The sequence below is a fragment of the Dipteris shenzhenensis genome, chromosome 1 (genome assembly GCF_047967505.1).
Source record: "Dipteris shenzhenensis isolate YYH24624 ecotype China chromosome 1, Dip_SZ_1.0, whole genome shotgun sequence".
Taxonomy (NCBI): domain Eukaryota; kingdom Viridiplantae; phylum Streptophyta; class Polypodiopsida; order Gleicheniales; family Dipteridaceae; genus Dipteris; species Dipteris shenzhenensis.
Window position 1 is genome coordinate 2,808,442 of NC_141596.1, and position 24,125 is coordinate 2,832,566.

Below are 24,125 nucleotides of genomic sequence, written 5' to 3' on the forward strand. Positions count from 1 at the left end.
TACTACCTAATCAAGTTGAACCTACAATTGATAATGTTATCGATCCTACCAAGATAGATATGTCTCCATCTCAACTTTGGGTAGAGCTAACATCAGCAGGTGCAACATGTTGAATACAGTAGGCCATGGCAAATTGGCTTTAGAACAAATTGCCAAGGCTGGGAATCCATAAGATACCATGTCATCTAGTGAAATCCATACAAAATGAAAAGGTAAAATCCCCATGGCCCCTTTCCAATCATTAAAACATAAATGAATGTATACTTCAAGTCATTTGCCCCAAGAGCATAATAAAATTTATAAATCTTAAGCCCCTCCTCATTATGATATACAAAAGGACCACCTATTGGAGCATTTTTATTGGTCTTTGGTACGTTCTGCATTGAAGGTGCCATGTGATTACTACTTGCATACCCACACATTGACGAGGATGCACTCATAGTTGATGTGTCTCTAGGGCCAAGGATGGGAAATCGTGTCTCAGGCCGGGTTCAAGGTGCCATCTAGTTACTAACCTATGCACTATTTGACTCTCCTCCCCATATTTTCCCGTGTGGCCTTACTCGTTCATCAGACTCCAGAGCGCCATGTCCATGCTTGGTATCAGCTATACATGTTGTTGGTGCTTGCTTGAGGGAGGTGTTGCGGTGTATAAGGGGCCAACCCCTTCCCTTCCTCCTTTCTCCTCCCTTGCTCTTATTTCACACTAGATTTGGTGCCATGTGCATGGCTACGAGGGATTCTTGTGTGGGCAGTCTTTGAACAGACAGCTTATTTCTTGGCATGCAAGGTGCAAGGGGCCACCACCGTCTCTTCTCCTCCTACCTCATCGCTTTCTTTTCTTCCTTTGTTCTGCCTCGTCCTTGTAGCCTCTTTGCAGTCTTGTTTTCCTCCCCTCACATCATGTTCAGTGTCCCTTCGAGCAAGTGTCAGGTACCTTTTACCTCAAGCTAGTGCATCTACTCCTAATTCCTTTGGTGGATCTAGTAGTCTCTTCCATCACCCCTATAGTTAATCTCTCCTATTTGCTAATGACTAGTCTATAGAGTCATGTATTTCCATGATTTTTTCGCTTATGCAAGAAAGCAACTTGCTTATTCATTAATGTGATCATCCTTACTATCATTGCTGGAATGATTTGGTGTGGGAATTTTGTGGCTTTGGAAAACTATTCGAATCAGTCACAACACGATTTCACCATCTCATTCAAGAGATAAAGTAGTAATCGCTAATAGTTAGGGGATTTATCTCGAACATTCAAGGGATTCTTTGTTTTCGGCTTCCTCATGAGACTATATTGATCAAACAATGGCTTTCATTGAAGTCGATCAACCTTAGCCCTTCTAAATGTTTAAGCTAATCTGCTAAGATGTTTTGTGAGTAAATTCCCTATTAAGTAGCATTTTTAGTAATCGTATTGGAAGTTTTTTAGCTCACACTTCTACCAACGATAGAGTTACAACATAGAATATGGATGAATTGTGCTCCAGACATTCGGAATGAATATGAAAACTATGATTTAAGTCTTAGATAAGCGCATTTACTAGTTTTTTGTTGCTTGATGGTGATCCATTATGTGAGTTTGGGTGTATGAATGCATGTTTCTATGAGTTTGGGTGTATGAATGCATGTTGCTATGAGTGCAAAACCTCATTATTAAACACAACTCTGTCTCAACATAGGTTAGTAAGGGGAAAAGAACAATCTGTTCTAGAGTTTGACAAAATCAAAGGAACATTTTGGAAGTGCAAAATTTCATCATGCTCTATTGAAGACGTGCTCTAAGTTTTTGGGCCTTGAGAAGTGAAACAAGAATGCCATCAATCATAAATTGATTTTGGTGAGTCAGGAGGCTTCAACCATTATGGCATACGCTAGGTGTAGCCTCGATCTATAATTTGACATAATCATTTATACATCTCTCTATATATAGAAGAAGTTTACATAAGCTAGTGACATGGCAAGAGGATGGAGTTTCGAGGAGAGATAGGAGGTTTGGAGAGAGGAAACAGAGAGATTGGGAGCTCAATGGAGGTTTGGAGAGAAACAGAGATGCGGTGATGCCCATGCAAAGCAAAGGTACAATAGTAGTGCGAGTAAACTAGGCTACCTAAAGGGAAAGCTAAAATAAAGGAAAAAATCTACAATAAGTTGATTTCGGTGCTTTTCTTGTTTTCTATTTTTGGGCACAAGTTAAGATGGGAGTCATCAAGGAGATGTTGAATTTATGGCCAATATGGAGAAATCAGGGACTGAGACTTGGATAACGACTAGCAATCACCATGTACTCATCAACAAAAGAGCAGTGGTGATTTTACCAACATTCAACGATGATTATGGCTATTGATATTCATGTAATATGCCAGTATCTTATCCATTCACGAGACTTATTCTCGGTGCTTATATTCTCAATGTTTATATTCTTGGCACCCAGGGAAGGGCTTGTTCTCTCGGATTATAATTCTTTTGGGAAGGAATTGCACTGCCTCCCCACCCACACTATGTGTATAATAATTATATATTATACATTATCATATAAATATTTTCAATTGCTCGTCCATTTAAAATTTCTTGTTTTCAATGTGAATTCTTACAACATTCCTCTCTTTCATGCATGTCTCGATGCGATGGAGGAAGGGAAGCCAAGCTTTATGCCAGATTGAAGGATAACAACACCTTTATTCATATGGTTATAGTCCATGTACAGTATTGTATAAAGTGCAACAAGGATCAATTGTTGTTATGAGCTCTTGTAAGCGTCATCTTATTCATGTCTATGTTGGGCATAAACTTTCAAAATATGGACACTGCGAAATCAAAAATAAATGACCACCCCTGACATTTGTAGGGAGGATTGGGTCTGAGGCAATGAGAAAGCCGAGCCATCGAAAGCGAGCCAAGTACAAAGCCAAGCCATCGAAAGTGAGCCAAGTTATACAAGCACATAGATGTAAGTTCTGAAGTCTTTTCATTATTCTCACATTCTTGCTATTAATTGTACTTCCTGCCAAATTTATTAACTTCTTTGATTGTATAGTAGGATGAATGACTTAATAAATTACATTATTGACTTCATTGTGCCATATCATGAACTTCAATGACATAACAAATTATTTGAGTAGCAAATACTACCATGAAGGAAAGCATTTGCATACAAGCAATAAAAGTTTGAATATTTCTAAACCTTTCTTACCTATTGCGATAAAAGCAAACAATCGAAGAAAGAAAACAAACCATAAAATCCTCTCCATTCTCCATGAGATATCGATAAGGCACTCAGTCCCTCACGACTACATGCCATGAAACCTCCAAGCCCTGAACATGAATGTATCTCTCTAGACTATGTAATGCAAGGTCCTTCAAACAAAGATTGTGCCAACATGTTAGAAATACCCCTGAAATATCAAGCTTAAGCAAAATCTCATTCAATTGAGAGAGTGTGTTTAAAGTTCTTTTACCTACTACAAGAGGACATAAGAGAACCAACCATCCATCATCGCCGAGTGTAGAAGCTATTACACTAATACCATATCTAACATGGTCCTTTGTAACCTTATTCCATGTAGTAATCCCAACATGTCCCTCCATCAACAAACCCATAGGGAAGTCTAGCAGTATAAAGTCTGTAGCCCATTTTACTTTCCTACCCATCCTAGCATAATCCTCCCCTTGCTAGCAAGTAAACTCTAAGAAAGAACTCATGTACCTTTGTGCAGAAATCATTCTTGCAAGAAAACTCCAAGAAAGAACTCATGTACCTTTGTGCAGAAATCATTCTTCTTGGTAGTAGAAAAATTTAATCCCATAGTAATGTAATCCCCTACCAGTGAACCAAACATAAAAATGTCTTCATGACCATCCAAAGGTGATGGGGGGTGATATGAAAATGTGATGAAAATTTTCACCATTTTTGTTTAGATTTCTACCTGGAAGAGAAACCTCAATGACTGGTTCCTCATCCCTAGTTTCATGAGGTGGAGTATCCACATCCTCTACTTCTATAAAATAGAGATTCCAATACTTTAGAATTGTAACTTCCATACATTTTTTCTACCAAGTAGGCTACAGACGATCTGAAAAGTCAATCTACCATGGGTAGTGACTAAGCTCCCACTGGTACAATCCATGCATGGTACTAGGGGACATGCAAGTGCTAGGGTTCTCTATCTCAAGCCATCCTTTGCATTGAGTAGGCATCTCAGTCAACCTGTTCTTCTTCAAAAGGTGCTTCAAGTACCTTCAATGTAGCAGAAGTTTATTAATTACCAAATGGACAATATTTAGTTCTCTCTCAAAGAAAATACTTATAGATCATGCATAAGTATTTGAACACAACTCTTTGCATAGCCTGATTGATCTCTCTATAGCCCTCCTTGATGCATGTCTGTCTCCTCTCTTTGAACCTTTGATAAGGGTTTTGCTGTCACATGTCTTCAAAGAGGAGAATGTATGCTTCCTTCCCTCTAGCTTTAGGTATTGTTGGAGTTTATAATACGTAGGCAATACAAATGGATGGGTCATGACACTAAGGGCACACAAATCCTCAAGTGCCATGGTAGATTGTTTCTCTATCTTCTCAAGGAAGATCTCCTTGGCAAGACACCTAAGATCATAAGAAATTGAGAGCCTTCTTTGGTGGCCCTTCCCGACAAAACATTAGGGGAGAAATGGGGTCTCAAAAGGGCTTTCATTACACAACAAGGCAAGAAATTGATTATAAAGAAACACCTTACCCTCTAAAGTTGTTGTCTCCTAAGGGCATGAAATACATATCCCTCATACTATTGTTTTCTTTAAGAAGAGACAATATCATTAGCTTCACAAATCTACAATGGATTCATGACCCTCATACCTCATATTGAAGAACTTTGTCTTCCACACATCTCCCAGTTTGGGATCTAGACAATGAAGCACCCACAAAAAATTGAATGTAAGAAAATTTACAAAGTACAAGACTTACCAAAAAATTAAAATTGCAAGTTCACATACCATTCCCATCCTGTCATAAAACTTCTTATGAATTCTCCCTCTTTCCTTGTGTTTTGCTTCTCCTCTGTTTTCCTGTAGTATTGTTTTTGCCACAATATCCAATGCTTGCTTCAACTTAAAGGTGTACTCCACCTTCAGCAAAAAAACAAAGCGTGAAGAATTTGCATGAAGATTAAGAAAAGTAATCATGATGTTTTGAATCAAATGAATTTTAAGTACGTAAAAAACAAGATGAGACAAAATCCGTTCTAATAAAGGAAACCATTTTTTCATCTCCTATGCAATGATGCATCCCTTGATCTGGACTTTTCAATCATTTGTTGTTGCTCCTTTGTCAAACTTTCATGAAGAATGTTAAATCCCACTTGCAAATGTTATTTGTATTGATAAGGGTATCCCGAATGCTTGGCTTACTTATTGCATGTTCATTCAATCTAAAATTCAAGAAGGAAGGAAAATATTTCACAAATTCACTATCCACCTCCTTTCATACTTGTGACCATGTATTCACAACTGCACTTGTAACAGGACTCCCCTATCCATCACACTTGCACAAGGACACAATGAATGCCCCCTTCTCAGGCAAGTAACCCTCATACTTAAAAGCACTCTTTAGTGCAGATATGGTGCTTCTCAAACCCCTGGCCTGAGCATAAGGAATCAACCTACAAAGGGGGACCCTAGGACATTCATTAGATGCCCGTTGCACTTCTCAATCACACCTCCACCACTTACTATCTCCATGTCCATCTCAGCAAATTCATCCTCATCTTCTTTTGCTTCAACTGAATGCCCAACTTTTGTGACTGAATGTTCCTCAAACACTTCTTTCTCCTCATTTACAAGGATATTAGGAGGTTGAAAACTTGAGCCTACAACAACTTGCTTCCCCCTTTCCTCACCATGAGGATGAACATCTAGATCCTTAGGATTAGGTCCTAGATTTAGAACCCTTTTTCTTGAACCCTTTGGCATGTCTGCTACAACATGTGTGGAAAAAATGAACACAAATTTATAAGCAATGATTAATCATAGCATACTTAAACTAATGCAAGAACAAAAAAGGAAAGGAAATTACCATGAACCAAACATGAGTTGGGGGTAATGTAGAGGCCAAAAGCATGTACTTTTCATTCTTTTGGTCACAACACTACCCTCTCAATGAAGCTTCATATCAAGAAGTTTGCAACCTAGCCATTGCAACCTAGCCAACATGAATATAAGGCGTATAGGCATGCATAAACGTGTGAGTTGAGTGCAATGCATGAACTTTCAGGAAGCTTTATGTCATACACTCCTTAGATGTTTTTGGCCTTAACATTGCCCTCTTAATGAAGCTTTTGGATTGCATATGCTTGCAGTTTCTTATGCATTCAATGCCATAAACATTTGCAAAGTACTCCAATGCCTTAAACAATTGCTTTTGGCATGCTCATGCTTTACATGTTTTTAAAGCCTGTAATGCCCGGAAGATAAACATAGTACCATACTAAGGATACCTTTTCATAGGCCAAAAGCATGCCTTCGCATGCTTTTGGGCTGCGTGTTAACACGTGGCCCAAAAGCATGCAAAGGCATGCTTTTTGCCTATGAAGTCATGCAAATTGAATTCCCAATCATGAACCAAAGATGCCCATTTTATTGCCCAAAAGCATGCTTTTAGTCCACGTGCTAACACACAATCCAAAGCATGCTTTTGGCCAATTATTAGACTTCCCAACATGCCTAGAAGACTGAGACATTGTAGCATACAAAGAAGACAATTTTACTGCCTTAGAAATTAAAGCAATGCAACAAGATTCATTCTCAGGCTCACTGGACATGTACTTTTCAAATGATTCATTAGATATACTATATTCAAATGATGAAGTATAGTAACATAGTAGACTCGGCTATTTGGGAATGTTATGAGTAAACAAAAGCATACTAAAGACCAACTATGAAACTGTGAGATGGTGAATCCTAGAGCAAAAATGTAAATAAGAAGGGGCTATGAGGTTAGTGCTCATGAAATGTAGAGCATTTGAAGCTCAATTGCAATGACATCACAACTGATAGCATGGATGTTTTTATCGAAACTATACTTATATATTAATATAAAATCATGGCGAAAGTTTATCGAGCTAGTTTTTCTAGTTTTATAATATTGATCGAACACAGTACAATTTTTTATAATTCTTTTGAATTTTGAAGAAAAAATTGTAAATCCTAGCAAAACTTGAAATTATGTCTCATAAAAGTTTCAAATCTTGGCGAATGTTTCACATCTTTATTTTTAATAGGGCATACAAAATTTCAACACCAATATAAAAGTTTTGCATGTTGCAGGAAAAAATCATCCAATCATGACTGATAGAAACAAAAGCAAAGCACATCTATAATTTAGAGGCATAAAATTCAGCAAATCTAAGAAGAGGCCTTTGCTATGACAATTGCATCTGATGAGATCATCTTGTGTGGCAACCACTACTCAATGCTAAAATAGAGCCCCATTTGCATATTTCATCTGTGCTTTCCCATGGGCCACTTCTCAGAGTCGCCAGCACTTTGAGTGCATTTGGATCGCATGTTAACACGCGGTCCAAATGTTGTTTCTGCTGATTCTTCGTCTCTCTAGCAATGCCACCAAAAGAATGCACATTGAGTGCATTTGGACCGCGTGTTAGGTGGATCCTTTTGGTGGCATTGCTAGAGAGAAGAAGAATCAGCAGAAGCAGCATAGCCAAAAGATGAAAAAGAAGAAGAAGGAGCAGAAGACGAAGAAGAAGCAGCAACAGCGTTAGCAGTTAGCTGCCACCTCCTATTTGATTTCTTTACACTCTCATGGAAGGTTCTGTGGAAGTCACTTATCCTCCTCCTGCATCAATCTTTGGCATAGTACCCAGTACCTCTTCCACAGCAGCATTGGCTTCCCCCATACTTGAGTTTCTCTTCTTTCACAAAGCTATTTGAGTGGAACTAGAGTGCCTCTACCAAGATGGTTTGGTTATGGAGAAAGGGGCCAAGAAGGAATTTCAAGCACATCAGAAGCGCTACAATTTCTTCCAAGTTGTATTCAAGTCTATCAATGGTAGAGATTTCCCTTAACATAGAACTCTTTCAGAATCCACTCTCCCCTTTGTGACTCATGTTATCACGTGTCATGTGAGTGTCTAGGTTCATTGTGCATTCATGGATGAATCTCTTCTTGTGGAGCTTCAGCTACAACAAGAAGAATAGTTTCTATTGTCCAATGACATGTGCAGACATGCCTCAAACTGTGAGACGATTCAACTCGTTGAGAACATTTGTTCGGCTCTCAAATTTTTCACTTGCTACACCTTATTTCATGCTTTTTTAGTTCTTCTCAAACCCCAGAGCCAAAAACCAAATGAATTGGCATCGGCTTTACTTCATTCTTGGCTGTGGAACTCTTTTGTGGATTCGGTCATATGGTTTTCAATCTTTTGAAAATTGTCAAATTTAGTTTTGTGAATGAATCTAGATGTGTTGAAATCCTCCAACTCAATAGCATGTGATCATGCTAGAGGAGGAGAATTGCTTGGGCGACCAAGGCAACGCTTAGAGTCGTAAGAATATTATGGAACTTTGGAATTAGAAAAAGAAATGGGACTTTGGAAGAGAACTCTGTTGGGTGAGTAATTAGAAGAAGAAATGGGGCTTTGGAAGAGAACTCCATGTAACGAATTGCCAGAATAGCATTTTCGGCAAGCCTTTTATTTTATGACTTGTCCTATTGAAGGATATAAAGATGTTCTTTCTATTCAACCCATGAAAGCCACTCTAGCTAACTGAGCTTATACAAAATATGCTAGGTGCCATTCTATTGATCTTAAGGATGGGAAGCAACCCTTAACTTGTGAAGAGAAAGGAAAGCATGAATTCTTTTGGGCAAAGAAAAGAACATCTGACAACCACGAAGTAGAATAACACTAAAAGCTTGCAGCTTGGTTATTGCGTCCCCTGCTCAGTTGCCCTTTGTCTTGCTATTTCTCCTCTTTCATTGCTTCACCAACTTTGACACTACTCAACCTCCTCTTCTCCCCTAGCTACTTCCTCTCCTACCACACTCTCATGCTCTTCGCCTTTAAGAGCTTCATCTATCCTCCCATCCTTGACGAGGGGGGCTTCAAAGCAATTCCAAACAAAGCATCCATTGTAAGTGCATTAAAAAGCTATCCAAATGCACTCATAGTGCATGCTTTTGTGGGCATTGCTGGCCTCTAAGAAATGCCAGGTTCAGTCCTTCATGACCGATATGGAAGGTAGCATTTGCAAAATGGAAGTCGTACGTGATCAATAAAGTACCTGGGATCTCGACTTGTAGATGTTGCAAACTGATAAGGTGACCGTGAAAGGACGAGCTTAACCGTGAGAGGACACTCAAAGACAAGTCTTCCGTGAGAGGAGCTTGAAGATGAGGCATCCATGAGGAGAAAAGCTCAAAGAAGAGGGCCATGAAGAGGAGGAGAGGAGGAGTCCATGAGGGAGAAGATCACATCATTGGCAAGAGGGCAGCAGTGAGGAGAAGAGGACAACAGTGAGGAGAGGGAAGCCTTGAGGAGAAGGCAACCATGAGGAGGAGTGGAGTGGAGTGGAATCAAGATGAGAAGGAGTGGAGTGGAGTGGCTTGGATGAACAATATTCCAAGAACTCTTCCTTCCATCAATCAGCAATAGTTAGCATGCCATTTCCGAACATGATGATTGGCATGGCTAATTGATGGTATAACAATCAAGTAGATTGAGTGCACGGAGCCATCCCTTCAAGGCTTGGATTTTAATGTTGATATTATATCCATGCCTTGAAGTTCTATCATTTGTCAGTCATATGAGCTATTCATGTTAATATATATACATGGACTTATATATGCTATAATATAGATGATTTTTATAAATGGGCTTACATATGGTATGATATATGGTCTAATGCATATGATCTAATATACATGTTAAATATTATGCACTCTTATTCCTTCTTATTCACATGGACCTTTAGACAGTCATATAAACATGGACTTATGTTTTCATGTATAGATACATGTATTTATATGTGGTGTTATTGCATAACCATGCGGGTTAGCAGCAGTGACTATGAGGGGTGTGCGAGGGTAGGTTAGCCATACAACGATTGGCACTTAAGTCCTCCAAGCGGTTGAGTCTTCAATGGTCTCTAACAAACAATCGGTTCTTGTACACATGCTATTACTAGCATTCCATCCCTGTTCTTTACACAAGTGTTGAGAGAGCTCTTGCTCCAAGAATACAGAGTTGTGATCTTCTATTCGCATTCTCTATATTCTATGCACAAATGTTGCACATGTTGTTTTATCTCTATTCCCCGTAGCGTCTGTGCGGAGTTATGACGCTACATGTGGTATGGTATATACTCGTGGACTTATATCTTGACTCATAAAAATTGATCTAAGATATAATATGATCAAATATTTATGGACTCCTATTTATATGGACTTATAGATGCTCTTATAAATATATAGATGGACTTATATGCACACAAGGACTTATGTATGTATATAGATACATCGATTTATATATGGTCTAGTCTATATTCATATATATAGATGGACTAAGATATATGCGTTGGGGAGGTGATCCTTGTAGGAGTGGTGTCATGTCTAAGGTTTAGAAACAGGCTTGTGATTAGTTGATGGGAGTAGTAGACACTTGGTCATTGGACCATGCATGAGGTGAATGAGGAAGTGGTGACACTTGGTGTAAAGAAGAGAAGCAACTAGACATTGCATCTCTGGCATTGCATGGTGGTGAACTCATGCGACTACATAGAGTTGCCTCTTGGGATAATGAACGTCTCTTTGTCCAGGCTATGAGCCTACGTAGTGTCACAACTTCGTGCTATAAGTATGTCTTCTAGGGTCCTTAGATGTGTCTTCTATTTTGTCAGTCGTAAGCCAACAAACTCAGTAGATTTGAGGCGCATATAATCTTGATAATAAAAAGATCTCTTGTGTGTTATTTTTTATTCTCTCTTGATCATAATTTTGTGTTTGTAATTTAGGCTATTCTTATAGTGTATGTGAAGAGTGGATCTCACTCTAAAATCCAATAGTTGGTATTAGAGCATGGTCGTGAGGATCCAGAAGAGAATTCATGAGCAAAGATAAAAAACTCGGTATAGGTGGTCTTGAGATTGATGGTCGTGTGCTGGTGTGGAAGTCAAAGAAGGCAAGGAGTAAAATTCATCATCGTTACAAATTTTCTCTAGTAGTACTAGCTACTGTATGCTCACAGTTGATTGAATCGGCTGGTGCATGCTAGAGAAGTGATATGGCATCATTGAAAAAGACAGAAACATCTGTCGTCAAGTTAACCGGGAGGAATTTTTCGAGCTCGCAGCTTTCAGCCAAGCTAGGGTACATGCATAAGGGCTTGTGGGAGGTTGTGTCTGGGACAGAGAAGGAACCGACTACAAGTGAAGATGAGAAGACAGTTTGGAGGAAGAACAACAACAAGGCGATTGGTATGATGGGACGACAAGCCTTGGGGGAAGAATATTTTCATCATCTAGAGATGACAAAGAGAGCAACAACAAAGTAGACGATTCTGGAGGCTTTGTTTGGGACCAAGATGCGACATTCCAAAGCTAATGTCAAGCAGCAACTATACGACCTGCATATGGGTGATAATGAGGATCTAGCAACTTTTCTAAATCGCATGCAGACACTTTAAAGCAACTTCGAGAAATCGGTGCCAAAGTCAAGGACGATGATCAGAAGGCAATATTGTTAAAAAGTCTTCCTTCCAGGTTTAGTGAGATGGCGCTAATTTTGAGGATGGATGACGAAGTAGATTTTGTTGATTGTGTGGGACTTCTAAAGAGTGAAGAGAAATGTGAGGAAGATCTTTATGGTGGCGACACAACATTTATCATGAAGGATAGAAGAAATACGGGGAGAGACACTCGTGCATGTTATTATTGTGGCAAGTCTAGCCATATTGAGAGGTTTTGTATGAAGAAACAAAAAGATGAGGAAGCTAGAAAAGAAAACCATAAAGCTTGCACAGCCAAAGAGACAGTGATAGAGAAGATAGCCGGACTTGTCAGTGATGACATGCCTGACTAGGATTGGGCATTTCGATGATGGAATAGTTTGGCTACGATGCTAATCGGTAGGCTTTAATGCCAGTAAGATTTAATGCAATGGAGCTACGATGCTGAAGAGTATTTTGTGTGGTGTGAATTTTTTTTGAAGTTCTGAGTGTTCGATTGTAATGGCAACAAGTCTGGTAGGAATGAGCCAAAGTTTTTTTGTTGTGTTTCACTGTTGACTCCCTATTCAGATCAAGGGAGGATGTTGGGGAGGTGATCCTTGTAGGAGTGGTGTCATGTCTAAGGTTTAGAGATAGTCTTGTGATTGGTTGATAGGAGTAGTAGACACTCAGTCATTGGACCATGCATGAGGTGAAACATGATTGGAGGAATGAGGACGTGGTGACACTTGGCATAAAGAAGAGAAGCAACTAGACGTTGCATCTCTGGCATTGCATGGTGGTAAACTCATGCAACTACATAGAGTCACCTCTTGGGATAATGAATGTCTCTTTGTCCAAGCTATGAGCCTATGTAGTGTCGCAGCTTCGTGCTGTAAGTACGTCTTCTAGGGTCCTTAGATGTGTCTTTTATTTTGTCAATTGTAAGCCAACAAACTCAATAGAGTTGAGGTGCATACAATCTTGATAATAAAGAGATCTCTTGTGTGTTATCTTTGATTCTCTCTTGATCGTAATTCTATGTTTGTAATTAAGGCAATTCTTATAGTGTATGTGAAGAATGGATCTCACTCTAAAATCCAACAATATGGTCAAATATTTATGGATTGTTCTTTATATGGACTTATAGATATTCTCATAAATATTTACATGGACTTATATATGGATATTTGCATAGATATATTATTGTGTATATAGACATATGGATGTACATATGGTCTAGTCTATATCCATATATACATGGATAGAAATGGTCTAATGTATATTCATATATATACATGGCTTGAAGTATCTTATCATGTTCAAGCATCTCCCCTTGGGTCTCATGAAGGAAAAAAGGTATACATCCCATATCCCATGCTAGAGGGGAGATTGGTTGAGTGGAGGTGTTCCTCATTAATCATGGATTTAGTGACTGATAGAGAGAGTGGAGGAGTTACCGACTCACACCATCAAATGTGTGATGGCAAATGAGTGCTATTTGTCATCTTCCATTAAATGCTAGGATTTGTGATCGTAGAAAGGTGGCGAGGTGGTGATCGAAATTGAGTAAGGAGTTCAAAGATAGAATTGAGAAAGCAAGGGCAGCAAATGCAAAGATTGTGAAAGAGGATATCATTACCCCACATGAGGTTCATGTTTCGATTAAATACGAACTCCTAGGTCAATTTCAAGGGGCTTAAGTTATTCAGACACAATTGCAGAGTTCCCATGCTACACATGCCCTGAGTTTAGTGAACATGATGTAAATAGAACAACTTATATTCTATTGAAACATATATACTATGCCTTCATTGTCATGCTAGGAATGAGTGCTACAGTCCATCAAATTATACATCAGGCTGCTCTCACAAGGTGGAGTTGTTGATGTACAATCTAAAAACATGGCTAAAAGACAAGTGTTTTTGGATAGAGCTTGAGAGATTTTATTGTCCAAATAGTATAAGTGAGAGTTTTCATGTGTAAGCACTAAATAATGATTTTGGTATTTGACTGCTCAAATGCTGTCATCTAATTTTGTATATGAATAAGTAGCATGTTTCATGAAAATTTTTATGTGGGTTGGCAATTTGGCCTCTTCATTGGCTTATAGTAATTAAATTATTTAAGACTACTTTAATACTTTGTGTTCTCTATTTCAAATTGTAATTGATTGACTTGGGTTTTCTGTGGCTCGTTTTTATTGCTCGGCTCACTTCCCACGGCTCGCTTTTTGGTAATCCTCATCAGGTCCTAACGGACCCTATGTCGCATCTCATGTCCATATTTTTACTCATATATCACATTTTTTCTTTTAAAAATTTGTAAAATGCTAGGATTCAAGTTCAATTTTGGGTAAATAGTTACGTGATCCACATCTCTCTCTACTGCAAATCTAGTTACAACTAAACATCCTTAATTAATTTTATTAGCCAAAAATTAAAGGCAACCTATGATCGTGATTCCCAACATTGAGATTAAGTGGAGTAGGTCTCTAAACGGGGCATGCTACTAGGGCCTTATCACATGGATGGGGCTAGCATGGGTTTAGGATGGGAATCTTTTTGTCATCATTACACCCATCCTAGACCAAATGGTCTAGCATGGATCATTACACCCATCCTAGACCAAATGGTCTAGCATGGATTTAGAATGGGAGTAGCCACTTTTTCTTCCATCCTGGACCGTGGCCCGTAGACCTTAGCAACCAGAATGGGTTCCCCTTTTTTAGGGATTCCAAAACATGGGAGGATGACAAGTGTCCTTGTCCCCACGTGGTCCCCACCTCCTAAACACATGAAATGATGCCATGTGTCCTCTTCTACCTAAACCCATGCTAGGGTGGGAATAAGATAGAAATATGCATGGGACCACTTGGGACCACCTTTTCCCATTCCCATCCTATTTCTTAGCATGTGCTAATCCCCCTAGTTACAACACTAGAGAAGGACACTCCTCTCATCTTTCTACAACAATATGAGGGCACTAATCGATCGCAAAGCAAACATGAATGCCCACATCAAGCAGAAGATTGGTATCGTAATGTTTCTCCTGATGGGTGCGAATGCACGAAAGTCGAAGAATCGTGGAGCTCGTGTGAGGGCACGGAATCTTGGATCCAGTAGGAACGTCTGCCAGAAACTTGGATTTGATAATTGGCCACGATGTGCGAGAGAATCACGGGGACTCACGAGGATTAAAGTTCTTGATCGGTAAGAGAATGCAATTGTATTATCAGGAGTCAGGTACTCCTTGGATTCGGGATATTGAAATGTCCGCGATGAACACAAGCAAGCGACCAAGGAGCTTGGAGGCATTGCAGAAGAACAGGAGACGGTGGAAATTTTCACTTGTCTCCATGCATTTAATAGGAGTCGTCGAGAAAAGAGGGTCTTTTAAATCGTCTCTCCATTTGAGCTAGCACAAGTGTTCCAATGCACTCCCCCAATCTGTTCATATATCCACTTCCAAGCAATGGGGTAAAGGGCTCAAAGCTTTGAGGTCCTCCATATTTTGCATTAAATCGCATTCGTATTTCAGTTATTTGCTCAGCGTTATCAATCATAGACCTGCTGGAAGGGAGCGTTTTCATTCAGAATTCAGGTCCAAAGTGGATGCTTTGAAGGTCCGCGGTTCCTGACAGTATCGTACCCAAATGGAGCGATATCATGCAGGCACAGCAGCGAGGTGCAGTGCCTCAACCCACCTCTACCTGTGGTTCTGCTGTAAGGCTTCCTTAATCAAAAGGGCACAAAATTTCGGCCCACAGAAGCCCAAAAGATCTCCCACCAGATTGCCCGTAGACTGTATCAGAAAATACGCCTCTTGGGCGAGCAGTACTCCAGGTCGTATAGGAAAACACGCTTATTGGTCGATAAGGTCCTTCATACAGAACGTGTCTCGACTTTTGCATTGCAGTTTTTTTATACATTGACCCTGTTTGTCTTCATGCTTGGGACGCTTTGCTTGATTGTGTTGCCTTTGCTGTACGTCTCTCTGCTGGGTCATGGGACCTTGCAAGCTGTAAATTAGCTCTCCACTTTGGTGATGGCCCCGCAGCTTAGGCTGCCCCTCTGCCGCCAGTCCTTTGGTGCATGCTGGCTACATGGTGTCCACAAGCGGTTGGATCAGGTAAATGAGGTCGAGGAAAGATATCTCCGTGGAGTGGAACATTCACATAAGCCTCCTGTGTTCAAGATAAACAATTTGATCCATATGTATGTAAAACGTGGGAGCATGGTGGATGCTCGCCATGTGTTCGACAACATGGTAATACGAGATGTCGTATCATGGAACATTATGATTCTGGCATATGCTAAGCAGGACAACGGGACAGAGGCTTTGGCTTTGTATGCACGTATGTGCCAGGAAGGTGTCCAATTGAGTGACCGAACATTTGTTGGGGCATTAAAGGCTTGCAGTAGCCTGGCAGCACTGGATGGGGTGAAACAAGTTGATGAGCTCTCTGCAAGAACACGATTCCTGGAGAAAGGTAGAGCCATCCACTCCCGCATAGCAAAGAGTGGCTTTGAAGCAGATGTCTTTGTGGGAAACACTTTGGTGGATATGTACACAAAATGTGGCAGCTTGGAGGATGCACTGCGTGTCTTTCAGGAATTACCTCATCGTGATGTGGTTTCCTGGAATGCCATGATCCTGGGGTATGCCAAGCAGCAAGAGGGTCTATGTGCTTTGGAGTTATATGCACAGATGCATCAGAAAGGTGTCACACCAGATGATCGAACCTTTGTCGGCACGTTGAAGGCCTGCAGTAGCCTGGCTACCCTGGAAGAGGTGAAACAAGTTGATGCGAAATATAAGAAAATGGGTTGCCTGGAGAAAAGTAGAGCCGTCCACTCCCAGGTTGTTAAGAATGGATTTGAGTCACATGGATTCGTTGGAAACATTTTGGTGGATGTATACACAAAATGTGGGAGCATGGAGGATGCAAAGCGTGTCTTTGTTGAACTGCCTTTTCGTGATGTGGTTTCCTGGAGTGCCATGATCCAGGGTTATACCAAGCAAGAAGAAGGTGCACAGGCGTTGGAATGGTATGCACAGATGTATCATGAAGGAGTCCAACCAAATGAACGAACCTTTGTCAGTGCATTGAAGGCTTGTATCAGCCTGACAACCCTGCAGGAGGGGAATCAAGTTGTGAGGAAAGAATGCTTGGAGAAAGGTAAAGCCATCCACTCCCGAGTAGTAAAGTTTGGCTTGGAGTCAGATGTAGTCATGAAAAACACTTTTGTGGATATGTACACAAAGTGTGGGAGCATGGAGGATGCACTCTGTCTCTTTGAAGAATTGTCCCATCCTGATGTGTTTACATGGACTACCATGATCCTGGGGTATGCCAAGCAGGAACAGGGTGCATTGGCTTTAGATTTGTATTCACAGATCTTTGAGGGAGGTGTCACACCGGATAGTCGAACCTTTGTTGGTGTATTAAAGGCTTGCAGTAGCTTTGCAGCACTAGAAGATGGGAAACAAGGTGATGGGACACTAGAGAAAACAGGATACCTGAAGCAAGGTAGAGCGATCCACTCTGAAGTAGCAAAATGTGGCTTTGAGTCAGATGTATATGTGGCAACCACCTTGGTGGATATGTATGCAAAATGTGGGAGCATGGAAGATGCACGGTGTGTATTTGATGAAGTGCCTCATTATAATGTGGTCGCCTGGAATGCCATAATCTTGGGGTATGCTAACCAGGAAGAGGGTGCCCTGGCTTTGGAGTCATATACACAGATGCAGCAGGAAGGTTTGTTGTCGCATTGAAGGCTTGCAGTAGCCTGGCAGTACTGGAAGATGTGAAGCTAGTTAAAGGGAAATTTGAAATAACAGGATGTTTGGAGAAAGGTAGAGCCATTCACTTTCAAATAGTAAAGAGTGGCTTGGAGTTAGATATATATGTGGGAAACACTTTGCTGGATATGTATGTGAAATGTGGTAGTTTTGAGGATGCACGGTGCATTTTTGAAGAGTTGTCTTTTCGAAATGTTGTTGCGTGGACTACCATGATTATGGGTTATGCCAAGCAGGAAGAGGGTGCAATGGCATTGGATTTGTATGCACGGATGCACCAGGAAGGTGTCCGACCAAACGATCGAACCTTTGTTGGTGCTTTGAAGGCTTGCAGTACCCTCACAGCACTGGAGGAAAAGAAACAAATTCAGTGGATGTCTGTGAGAGCTGGATGTTTGGAGAAAGGTAGGGCCATCCACTCCCAAGTAGTAGGGAGTAATTTTGGTTCGGATGTGTTCTTGGCAACTGCCTTGGTGGAGATGTATGCAAAATGTAGGAGTCTGGAGGATGCACGGTGTGTCTTTGATGAATTGTGTCATCGTGATGTCGTTTCCTGGAATGCCATGATCTTGGGTTATGCTGAGCACGAAGACAGTGAGGAGGCCCTTAGGCTTTATGCACAAATGCAAGAGCATGCTATTTCACCAGACAGCTTTACCTTTGTTGCTGTCCTGAAAGCTTGTGGCAATACAGCAGCCTGTGAAACTGCAAAAGAACTTCATTCTCATTTAAACAGGGTTAGTATTGCATCTAATTCAATTGTGGCCACCAGTCTCATTGACATTTATGCTAAATTGGGGAGCATGTGTGATGCCCAATTGTTGTTTGATGCATTACCCATGAGGAATGCTGTGCCTTGGAATGCATTGATAGCAGGATATGCCCGCCAGGGGGAGAGTGAACTCGTGTTTCATTTTGTTGAGAGAATGAGGCAGGAAAACATACTGCCAGATGGGGTTACCTTTCTTAGTATTCTTACTGTATGCAGTCATGTTGGTCTGGTGGATAAGGGTTTGACATACTTTCACACTATGAGCACACAGTACGGCATTAACTTAACTGTTGAGCACTATAATTGCATGGTTGATTTCCTTGGCCGTGCAGGTCAGGTTGAAGAGGCAGTGGAGATGGTGGAGGAGATGCCTTTCCAACCTAACGTGATTGTATGGTTAACCATATTGGGTGCTTGTCAAAAGTGGAAGAATGTAGAGGTTGGAAAGCATGCCTTTGAAAGTGTGATTATATTAGATGAAACACTTCCTACAGCATATGTCATAATGGCAAATATTTATGCAGACGCTCACATGCACAAGGACTATGATAACATCATTCAGGTAATGAGGAAGAATGCTCAAGAATAGGGGAAACCATGAAGATCTGGTGTAGTGTCTATAGCGAAATAATGCATCAATAACTTGACCATCTCTTTGTGCTTATCCACTTGATCGTCTCTTTTGAGCTTTCCTTCTAGCAGGATAAGCACAATTAGATTTGCGGCAGGCAGTCTTTCCATCGTGGAGCAAGTAACTACTAACTTGAAATTGAAGCTGAATCCTACTATTTTATCAATTGCTTAAGGAACCTTGCAGCTTGAAGAAGCCAATCCATTGCCACCTCAACCAAGAAGGAGACAACCTGTTCCACCACCTGTCATCATGGCAAACCCAAATCCATTGGTGAAACCCGCAAAGTTTGAAGGGAAGAAAGGACAAGACCCGACAATCATGTAGGGTAGTTCGAGACCCGATGGATTGCGAGCGGTTTGCATGGACTAGCAGATGCAACAAAGGAGCAGCAGTTTGCAACCACAATGGAAGGGAGAGCAATGAGTTGGTTCATGTAGTATGGAATCAAGCCAGCAGCTAGGTACACAGATAATAAGTACATACATGTTGCTACTGATTATTGTACTAAGTGGGTTGAAGCAGTGGCTTTGAAAGTGTTGCAAATTTCTTGTATCATAATATCATGATAAGGTTTGGGATACCAATTGAAATAGTATCTGATAGGGGTACTCATTCTATCAATAAGGTCATTGCAAAGATAAGCAAGACTCACATGATGTTGAATAAGAAGTCTACAGCATACTATCACTAGGAAATGGATAGACTGAAAGCTCTAATAAAATTATTATGAAGATTTTCAGAAGGACAGTTGAGGATAATTCTAAGGAGTGGGGTCAGAAGTGAGATTCAGTTCTTTGGGCTTTTAGAATAGCTTTCAAGGTAACCACTAGTATGACTCCTTTCAGATTGATGTATGACATAGAGGCAGTTGTTACCAATGGAGTTTATTGTGGGGAGCTTGAAAATTGCTGTGGAACATAAATTCTCTATTGAAGAATCCATAAATGTTATAATTCAATGATTGTTGAAGTTGGATGAGGATCGGATTATCTGTTCAAGTATTTTTGATATCACTCAGAGAAGAAGACAAGCTTGGATTAATAGGAATATAAAATTCAAACCGTTCAAAAGAGGCGATTTGGTGCTGATGTATAATTACAAGCTTGGATCTCATCCAAGAAAATTGATATTGAGATATGATGGACCTTATAGAATTGTGGAAGTGCTCAGGCAGGGAACATTTCTAGTGAGTGATTTGCATGGTAATACTTCCCCTAAGTGAGTCAATGGTTTTAGGCTTAAACCATATTTTGGCAATTATCCGACTCAACCAAGGCAGAAGGTGGTTGGAGACAAAGTATGTGAAAACACAAGCAGAGGTGCAATAATGATTTGCATCTGTCAAGTGAAAAATAGAGGAATGATGAAGATCAAACTATAGTAAGATGTGACGTAAATGGTGCAGTTCTGGTAAGCTTCTGATGTCCGATTGCAATTCGACTTACTTATTTGTCACTATGGAGGAATCTCAATTTTACTCTATTAATTTATATGGTTGATGTAGCAGTGTTATTGGAAAATTTTAAAAATGACTGCAGGCTATACGCTTGTTGGTGCAGTCCGACTAGGATCTGACTTGGTGGAAGTCTAACTTTGTTTTGACCTGTTTGAGTTCTGACTAACTTGCGATAAGCATGTTAGTGCAGTCTGACTAGGGTTTGTGACTTTGTGGAAGTCCAACTCTGTTCCGACCTGTTTGAGTTCTGACTGACTTCCGATAAGCAGATGGTCCAACTTTGGTCTATGATCTGACTTTTTTCTGACCTACAACTGGTCATCGCCGACTGGCGTTCGACTTGGATCCGACTTTGAAGGTAGTCCGACTTGTTTTCGACCAAGTTGCCAGGAATCATAGTCAGAGCAATAGCATGTTGCGAATCGTACAGCTACAAGGAGAGGTGATGTGTGGCATGAGCGAAGGAGGTGGAGATACGGTAAACTTATCCAAAGATATGATTCTCGTGAATTAAGGAGCCGACGGTGTGACACACTCATGATCACTGACGATAGGGGGATGCCAATATAGCACAACAGGGCATGCATGCTGAAACTCGTGTGTGGACAATCTTCAAGTTCACTCAACTTGTTTGTGTTCAAGAGCTCGTAGTCACCAGTCATTCTGTGAGCTTTGCTAGCTTTATAAGCAGTAGCTTGATTCCCTTTTCGCATGCAAATTTCACTCACAACGATCTCAAATTGATGAGCGAAGTTGTTGAGGAAGAAGAGAGTATGGGGAAGAAATGAGCGCACCGGCCAACGTGAAAGAGTCTGTGAATTAAAGAGGTTGTCGAACCAAAGCCAGAGGTTACACCAATAGCTAAAGAGGAGGACAATTCTATTGAGGAGACTACTTCTCCGCCAACGAAGAAGCCATACGAACAAAGCTCATTCAAGAATTTTCGGATCTTGCTAGATTTGAAGCGACATGCGAAGTGGTTGCAGAAGGTCCACTTAATGGATTGTGCCAGTCTTGTCTTGAAACCTGGAAAGCACAACCTGAAGCGATCACACAATTGAAAAATTTCAAAGAACAGGAGGGATTTTGGCTCTAGGTATGTTGGTAAACTCGCGCATTATCTCTCATGTGTTTAATGTACCATTGCTTGAGGAAGAAATGTCTTATGACAAGGATGTAGAATCAGAATGCTCCATGAATTTGGGCAGCCAACAAGACAACAAAGAACTATTTTCTTATGTACAATGTTCAAGACTCTGTTAGGAGGCAGCAGCTGGAGTGGTACTTGGAGAGAGTTCAACTTTTTATCAAGACCAATACCATGTCGAGAGACAGCTACTCTATGTTGAGAGCGGGTGAGAATCAGTACAAGATTTCGTAGGCAGACATAATTTACAAGTTGATGGGTGAAGTGGGTAAGAAACACTTGATCGGTACAAATAATCATTCAAAAGTCGGTCCATTTATCACAACTCTGTTTGAGTTTAGCAAGAGCTCTTCCGTGATTCTAAAGGAGATGTAGAAACCAGATGTAAATTCCGAGCCCAGATGTAAATTCCGAGCCCAGATGTAGAAACCAAAACAAAGGGGAAACAAGATGTGAATATGCAAGATGTATCCAAAGATTGGGATACATGGAAAGCAGTGCAAGAATTGAAAGACCCAAATATACTACTGAAGAAGCTCATAGGTTGATATTTGGGAAAAGTTTGGCACAGAGTTTAAGGGATTTACCAATTGGGGGTAGTGAGCTCTTAAAAAATATGTAGGAGACACATAAGGAGAGGAAAATTAAACTTAATGTCAAGAAGATGGTTGCAACGAATCTCAAAGAGCAGTTTGACAGTAGTTTAACTTTGTTGTCTGAACCAGTATTGCAACAGAGCAAGGCACAAATGTCAGCTCCTAAAGCAGGTTTGTTGGGGAAGGTATCCCTGAAAGAGGTTGAATATGCTATGGGTATACTGAAGTCTTTTCATGACCAGCGAAGTGGAATGCAAGCAAACAATTCAGCATAGATTCAAGCATTGCAAAATGACAAGCAGGAGTTAAAGAAGAAGATTGATGCAAGCCAGCAGGAGGGAAAGCAAGTCATAGAATTGAAGCAATAGATAGTGAGACAACAAAATGAATTTGAGCAGCACAAATCTCAGAAAGAAGAAGAGATCCAATAGCTAATTAATCAGTTGGTAATTCAAGAAGAATGCTTGCCAATAGTACACAAATTGCTCAATGAAATGAAGGATGCATTCTATACTCAGTTACAAGAACTTGCCAAGGATTATGTGCAGTTGCTGCAGGTTGACACAGTAATTGCCAAAGAGAGACTTAAGGCACTGGAGGGTATGGAGATTCAACTGAAAGCCATGACAAATGAAGTTAATGGTATCTTTATGATAGGGGTAGAACTAGAGGAACTTAAGATTCAACTGATAGAGACATCACAAGCTTTGTGGACCAGCCTGAAGGGTAGACTGATGGTGGTAGCTCAGTGACCATATGAGGCATTTGCCTTAAGTACCTACACAGTGGAGGTGGTTATGGCAAAAAATGCAAAGCTTAAAGCTCAGTTGAAGGAGGCTAAAGGAGAACACTCAAGCAAAGTCGAAGATGCTGCAGGTTTTGCAACTAACCAAAAATTTCAGATTTTTTCTACTGATGTGCAGGGTAGTAGTCGAAGGGAAGGTGAAGACATTGAGTTCGATGATGCAGATGCAGCTGCTATATATATTGCTAATAATGGAAGAACCTAATGAAGACATGGTGGAAAATGAAGATAAGAAACAGCCTGAAGGTCAATATTTCAACATAGGGTAGCATAACACAATTTGTGGACCTGAGAAGACACTTGAAGACAAAGAAGGGGAATAATCTGAGAAGAGTGCTACCGGTCAACTTGTTGGAGTGAGAGTTGGTGAAGACTTTGAGTTAACCACTGGAAGGGAGAGAATAGGAATTGATCTAAACTATTACAAAGAATAGTGTATGTAAAGGGTTCGTGTCTTACGGCTTTTTGACAAATAAAAAATCCTAACCATCGGAAGTGCCAAGTGTTAGGGGTTAGCTAGGCACCAATAACTAAGTCTAGTCCTAAGAAGTAGTCTTATCTTTCGGTTGTCATAGCGAGCGTGCAAAAACAATTGTTAAGTTACTTGCATGTAGCTTCTTGGTACTCGTGTTAAGAGTCTCTGCAATCTGATGAGAATCTGACATTGGTTGGATTGCAATCATACTTTGTTATCCAGTTCTATGTTGATCTTCTGCTATGATATGATGATGATGAATGCAAGTACTTTTTTATCTGTATTTGCTATTTCCAATGCGAAGTTGAATGATTATCCATTCCAACTTGTTTTTTATCTAATTTTAACTCTGTGTTTGAGTATCCGATGGGAAGTGTTTGTGTGATGCATAGTTCACAAGTGCTCAAGGCATAACCACGTCGAACAAAAAGCAAAAATTCAAAATTTAAAAAAAATAACAATTTTAATTCTTAAATAAAATAAAATTTTAAATTTTTTAAAAATTTTGAGAATTTCAAACTTTAAATTCTTAAAGGAAATTATTTACAAATTTAAAAAAACTGTGAGAAATTTAAATTTAAATTCTTATATATTTGAATTGAAAAGATATTCTCAAAATTTGTTATTTCATGTACTTCTAGACATTTGTCATTTCTATTATCTTCTCTTAGATCTTCTCGTACAACACTCTAGGGTGATCTTCTCTTGTACATTC

General features: G+C 40.2%; 1 protein-coding gene across 1 annotated transcript; it reads left to right on the forward strand.

Annotated features, from left to right (window-relative positions):
• Positions 1-15,764: 15,764 nt before the first annotated feature.
• On the forward strand, positions 15,765-23,140 carry LOC147905256 (pentatricopeptide repeat-containing protein At2g33680-like). Its single transcript, XM_087378835.1, has 5 exons — positions 15,765-17,481; positions 17,565-18,859; positions 22,157-22,315; positions 22,649-22,870; positions 23,054-23,140. The coding sequence occupies exons 1-5, from the start codon at positions 15,765-15,767 to the stop codon at positions 23,138-23,140; spliced, it is 3,480 nt and encodes a 1,159-aa protein (XP_087234961.1).
• The last annotated feature ends 985 nt before the right edge of the window (positions 23,141-24,125 follow it).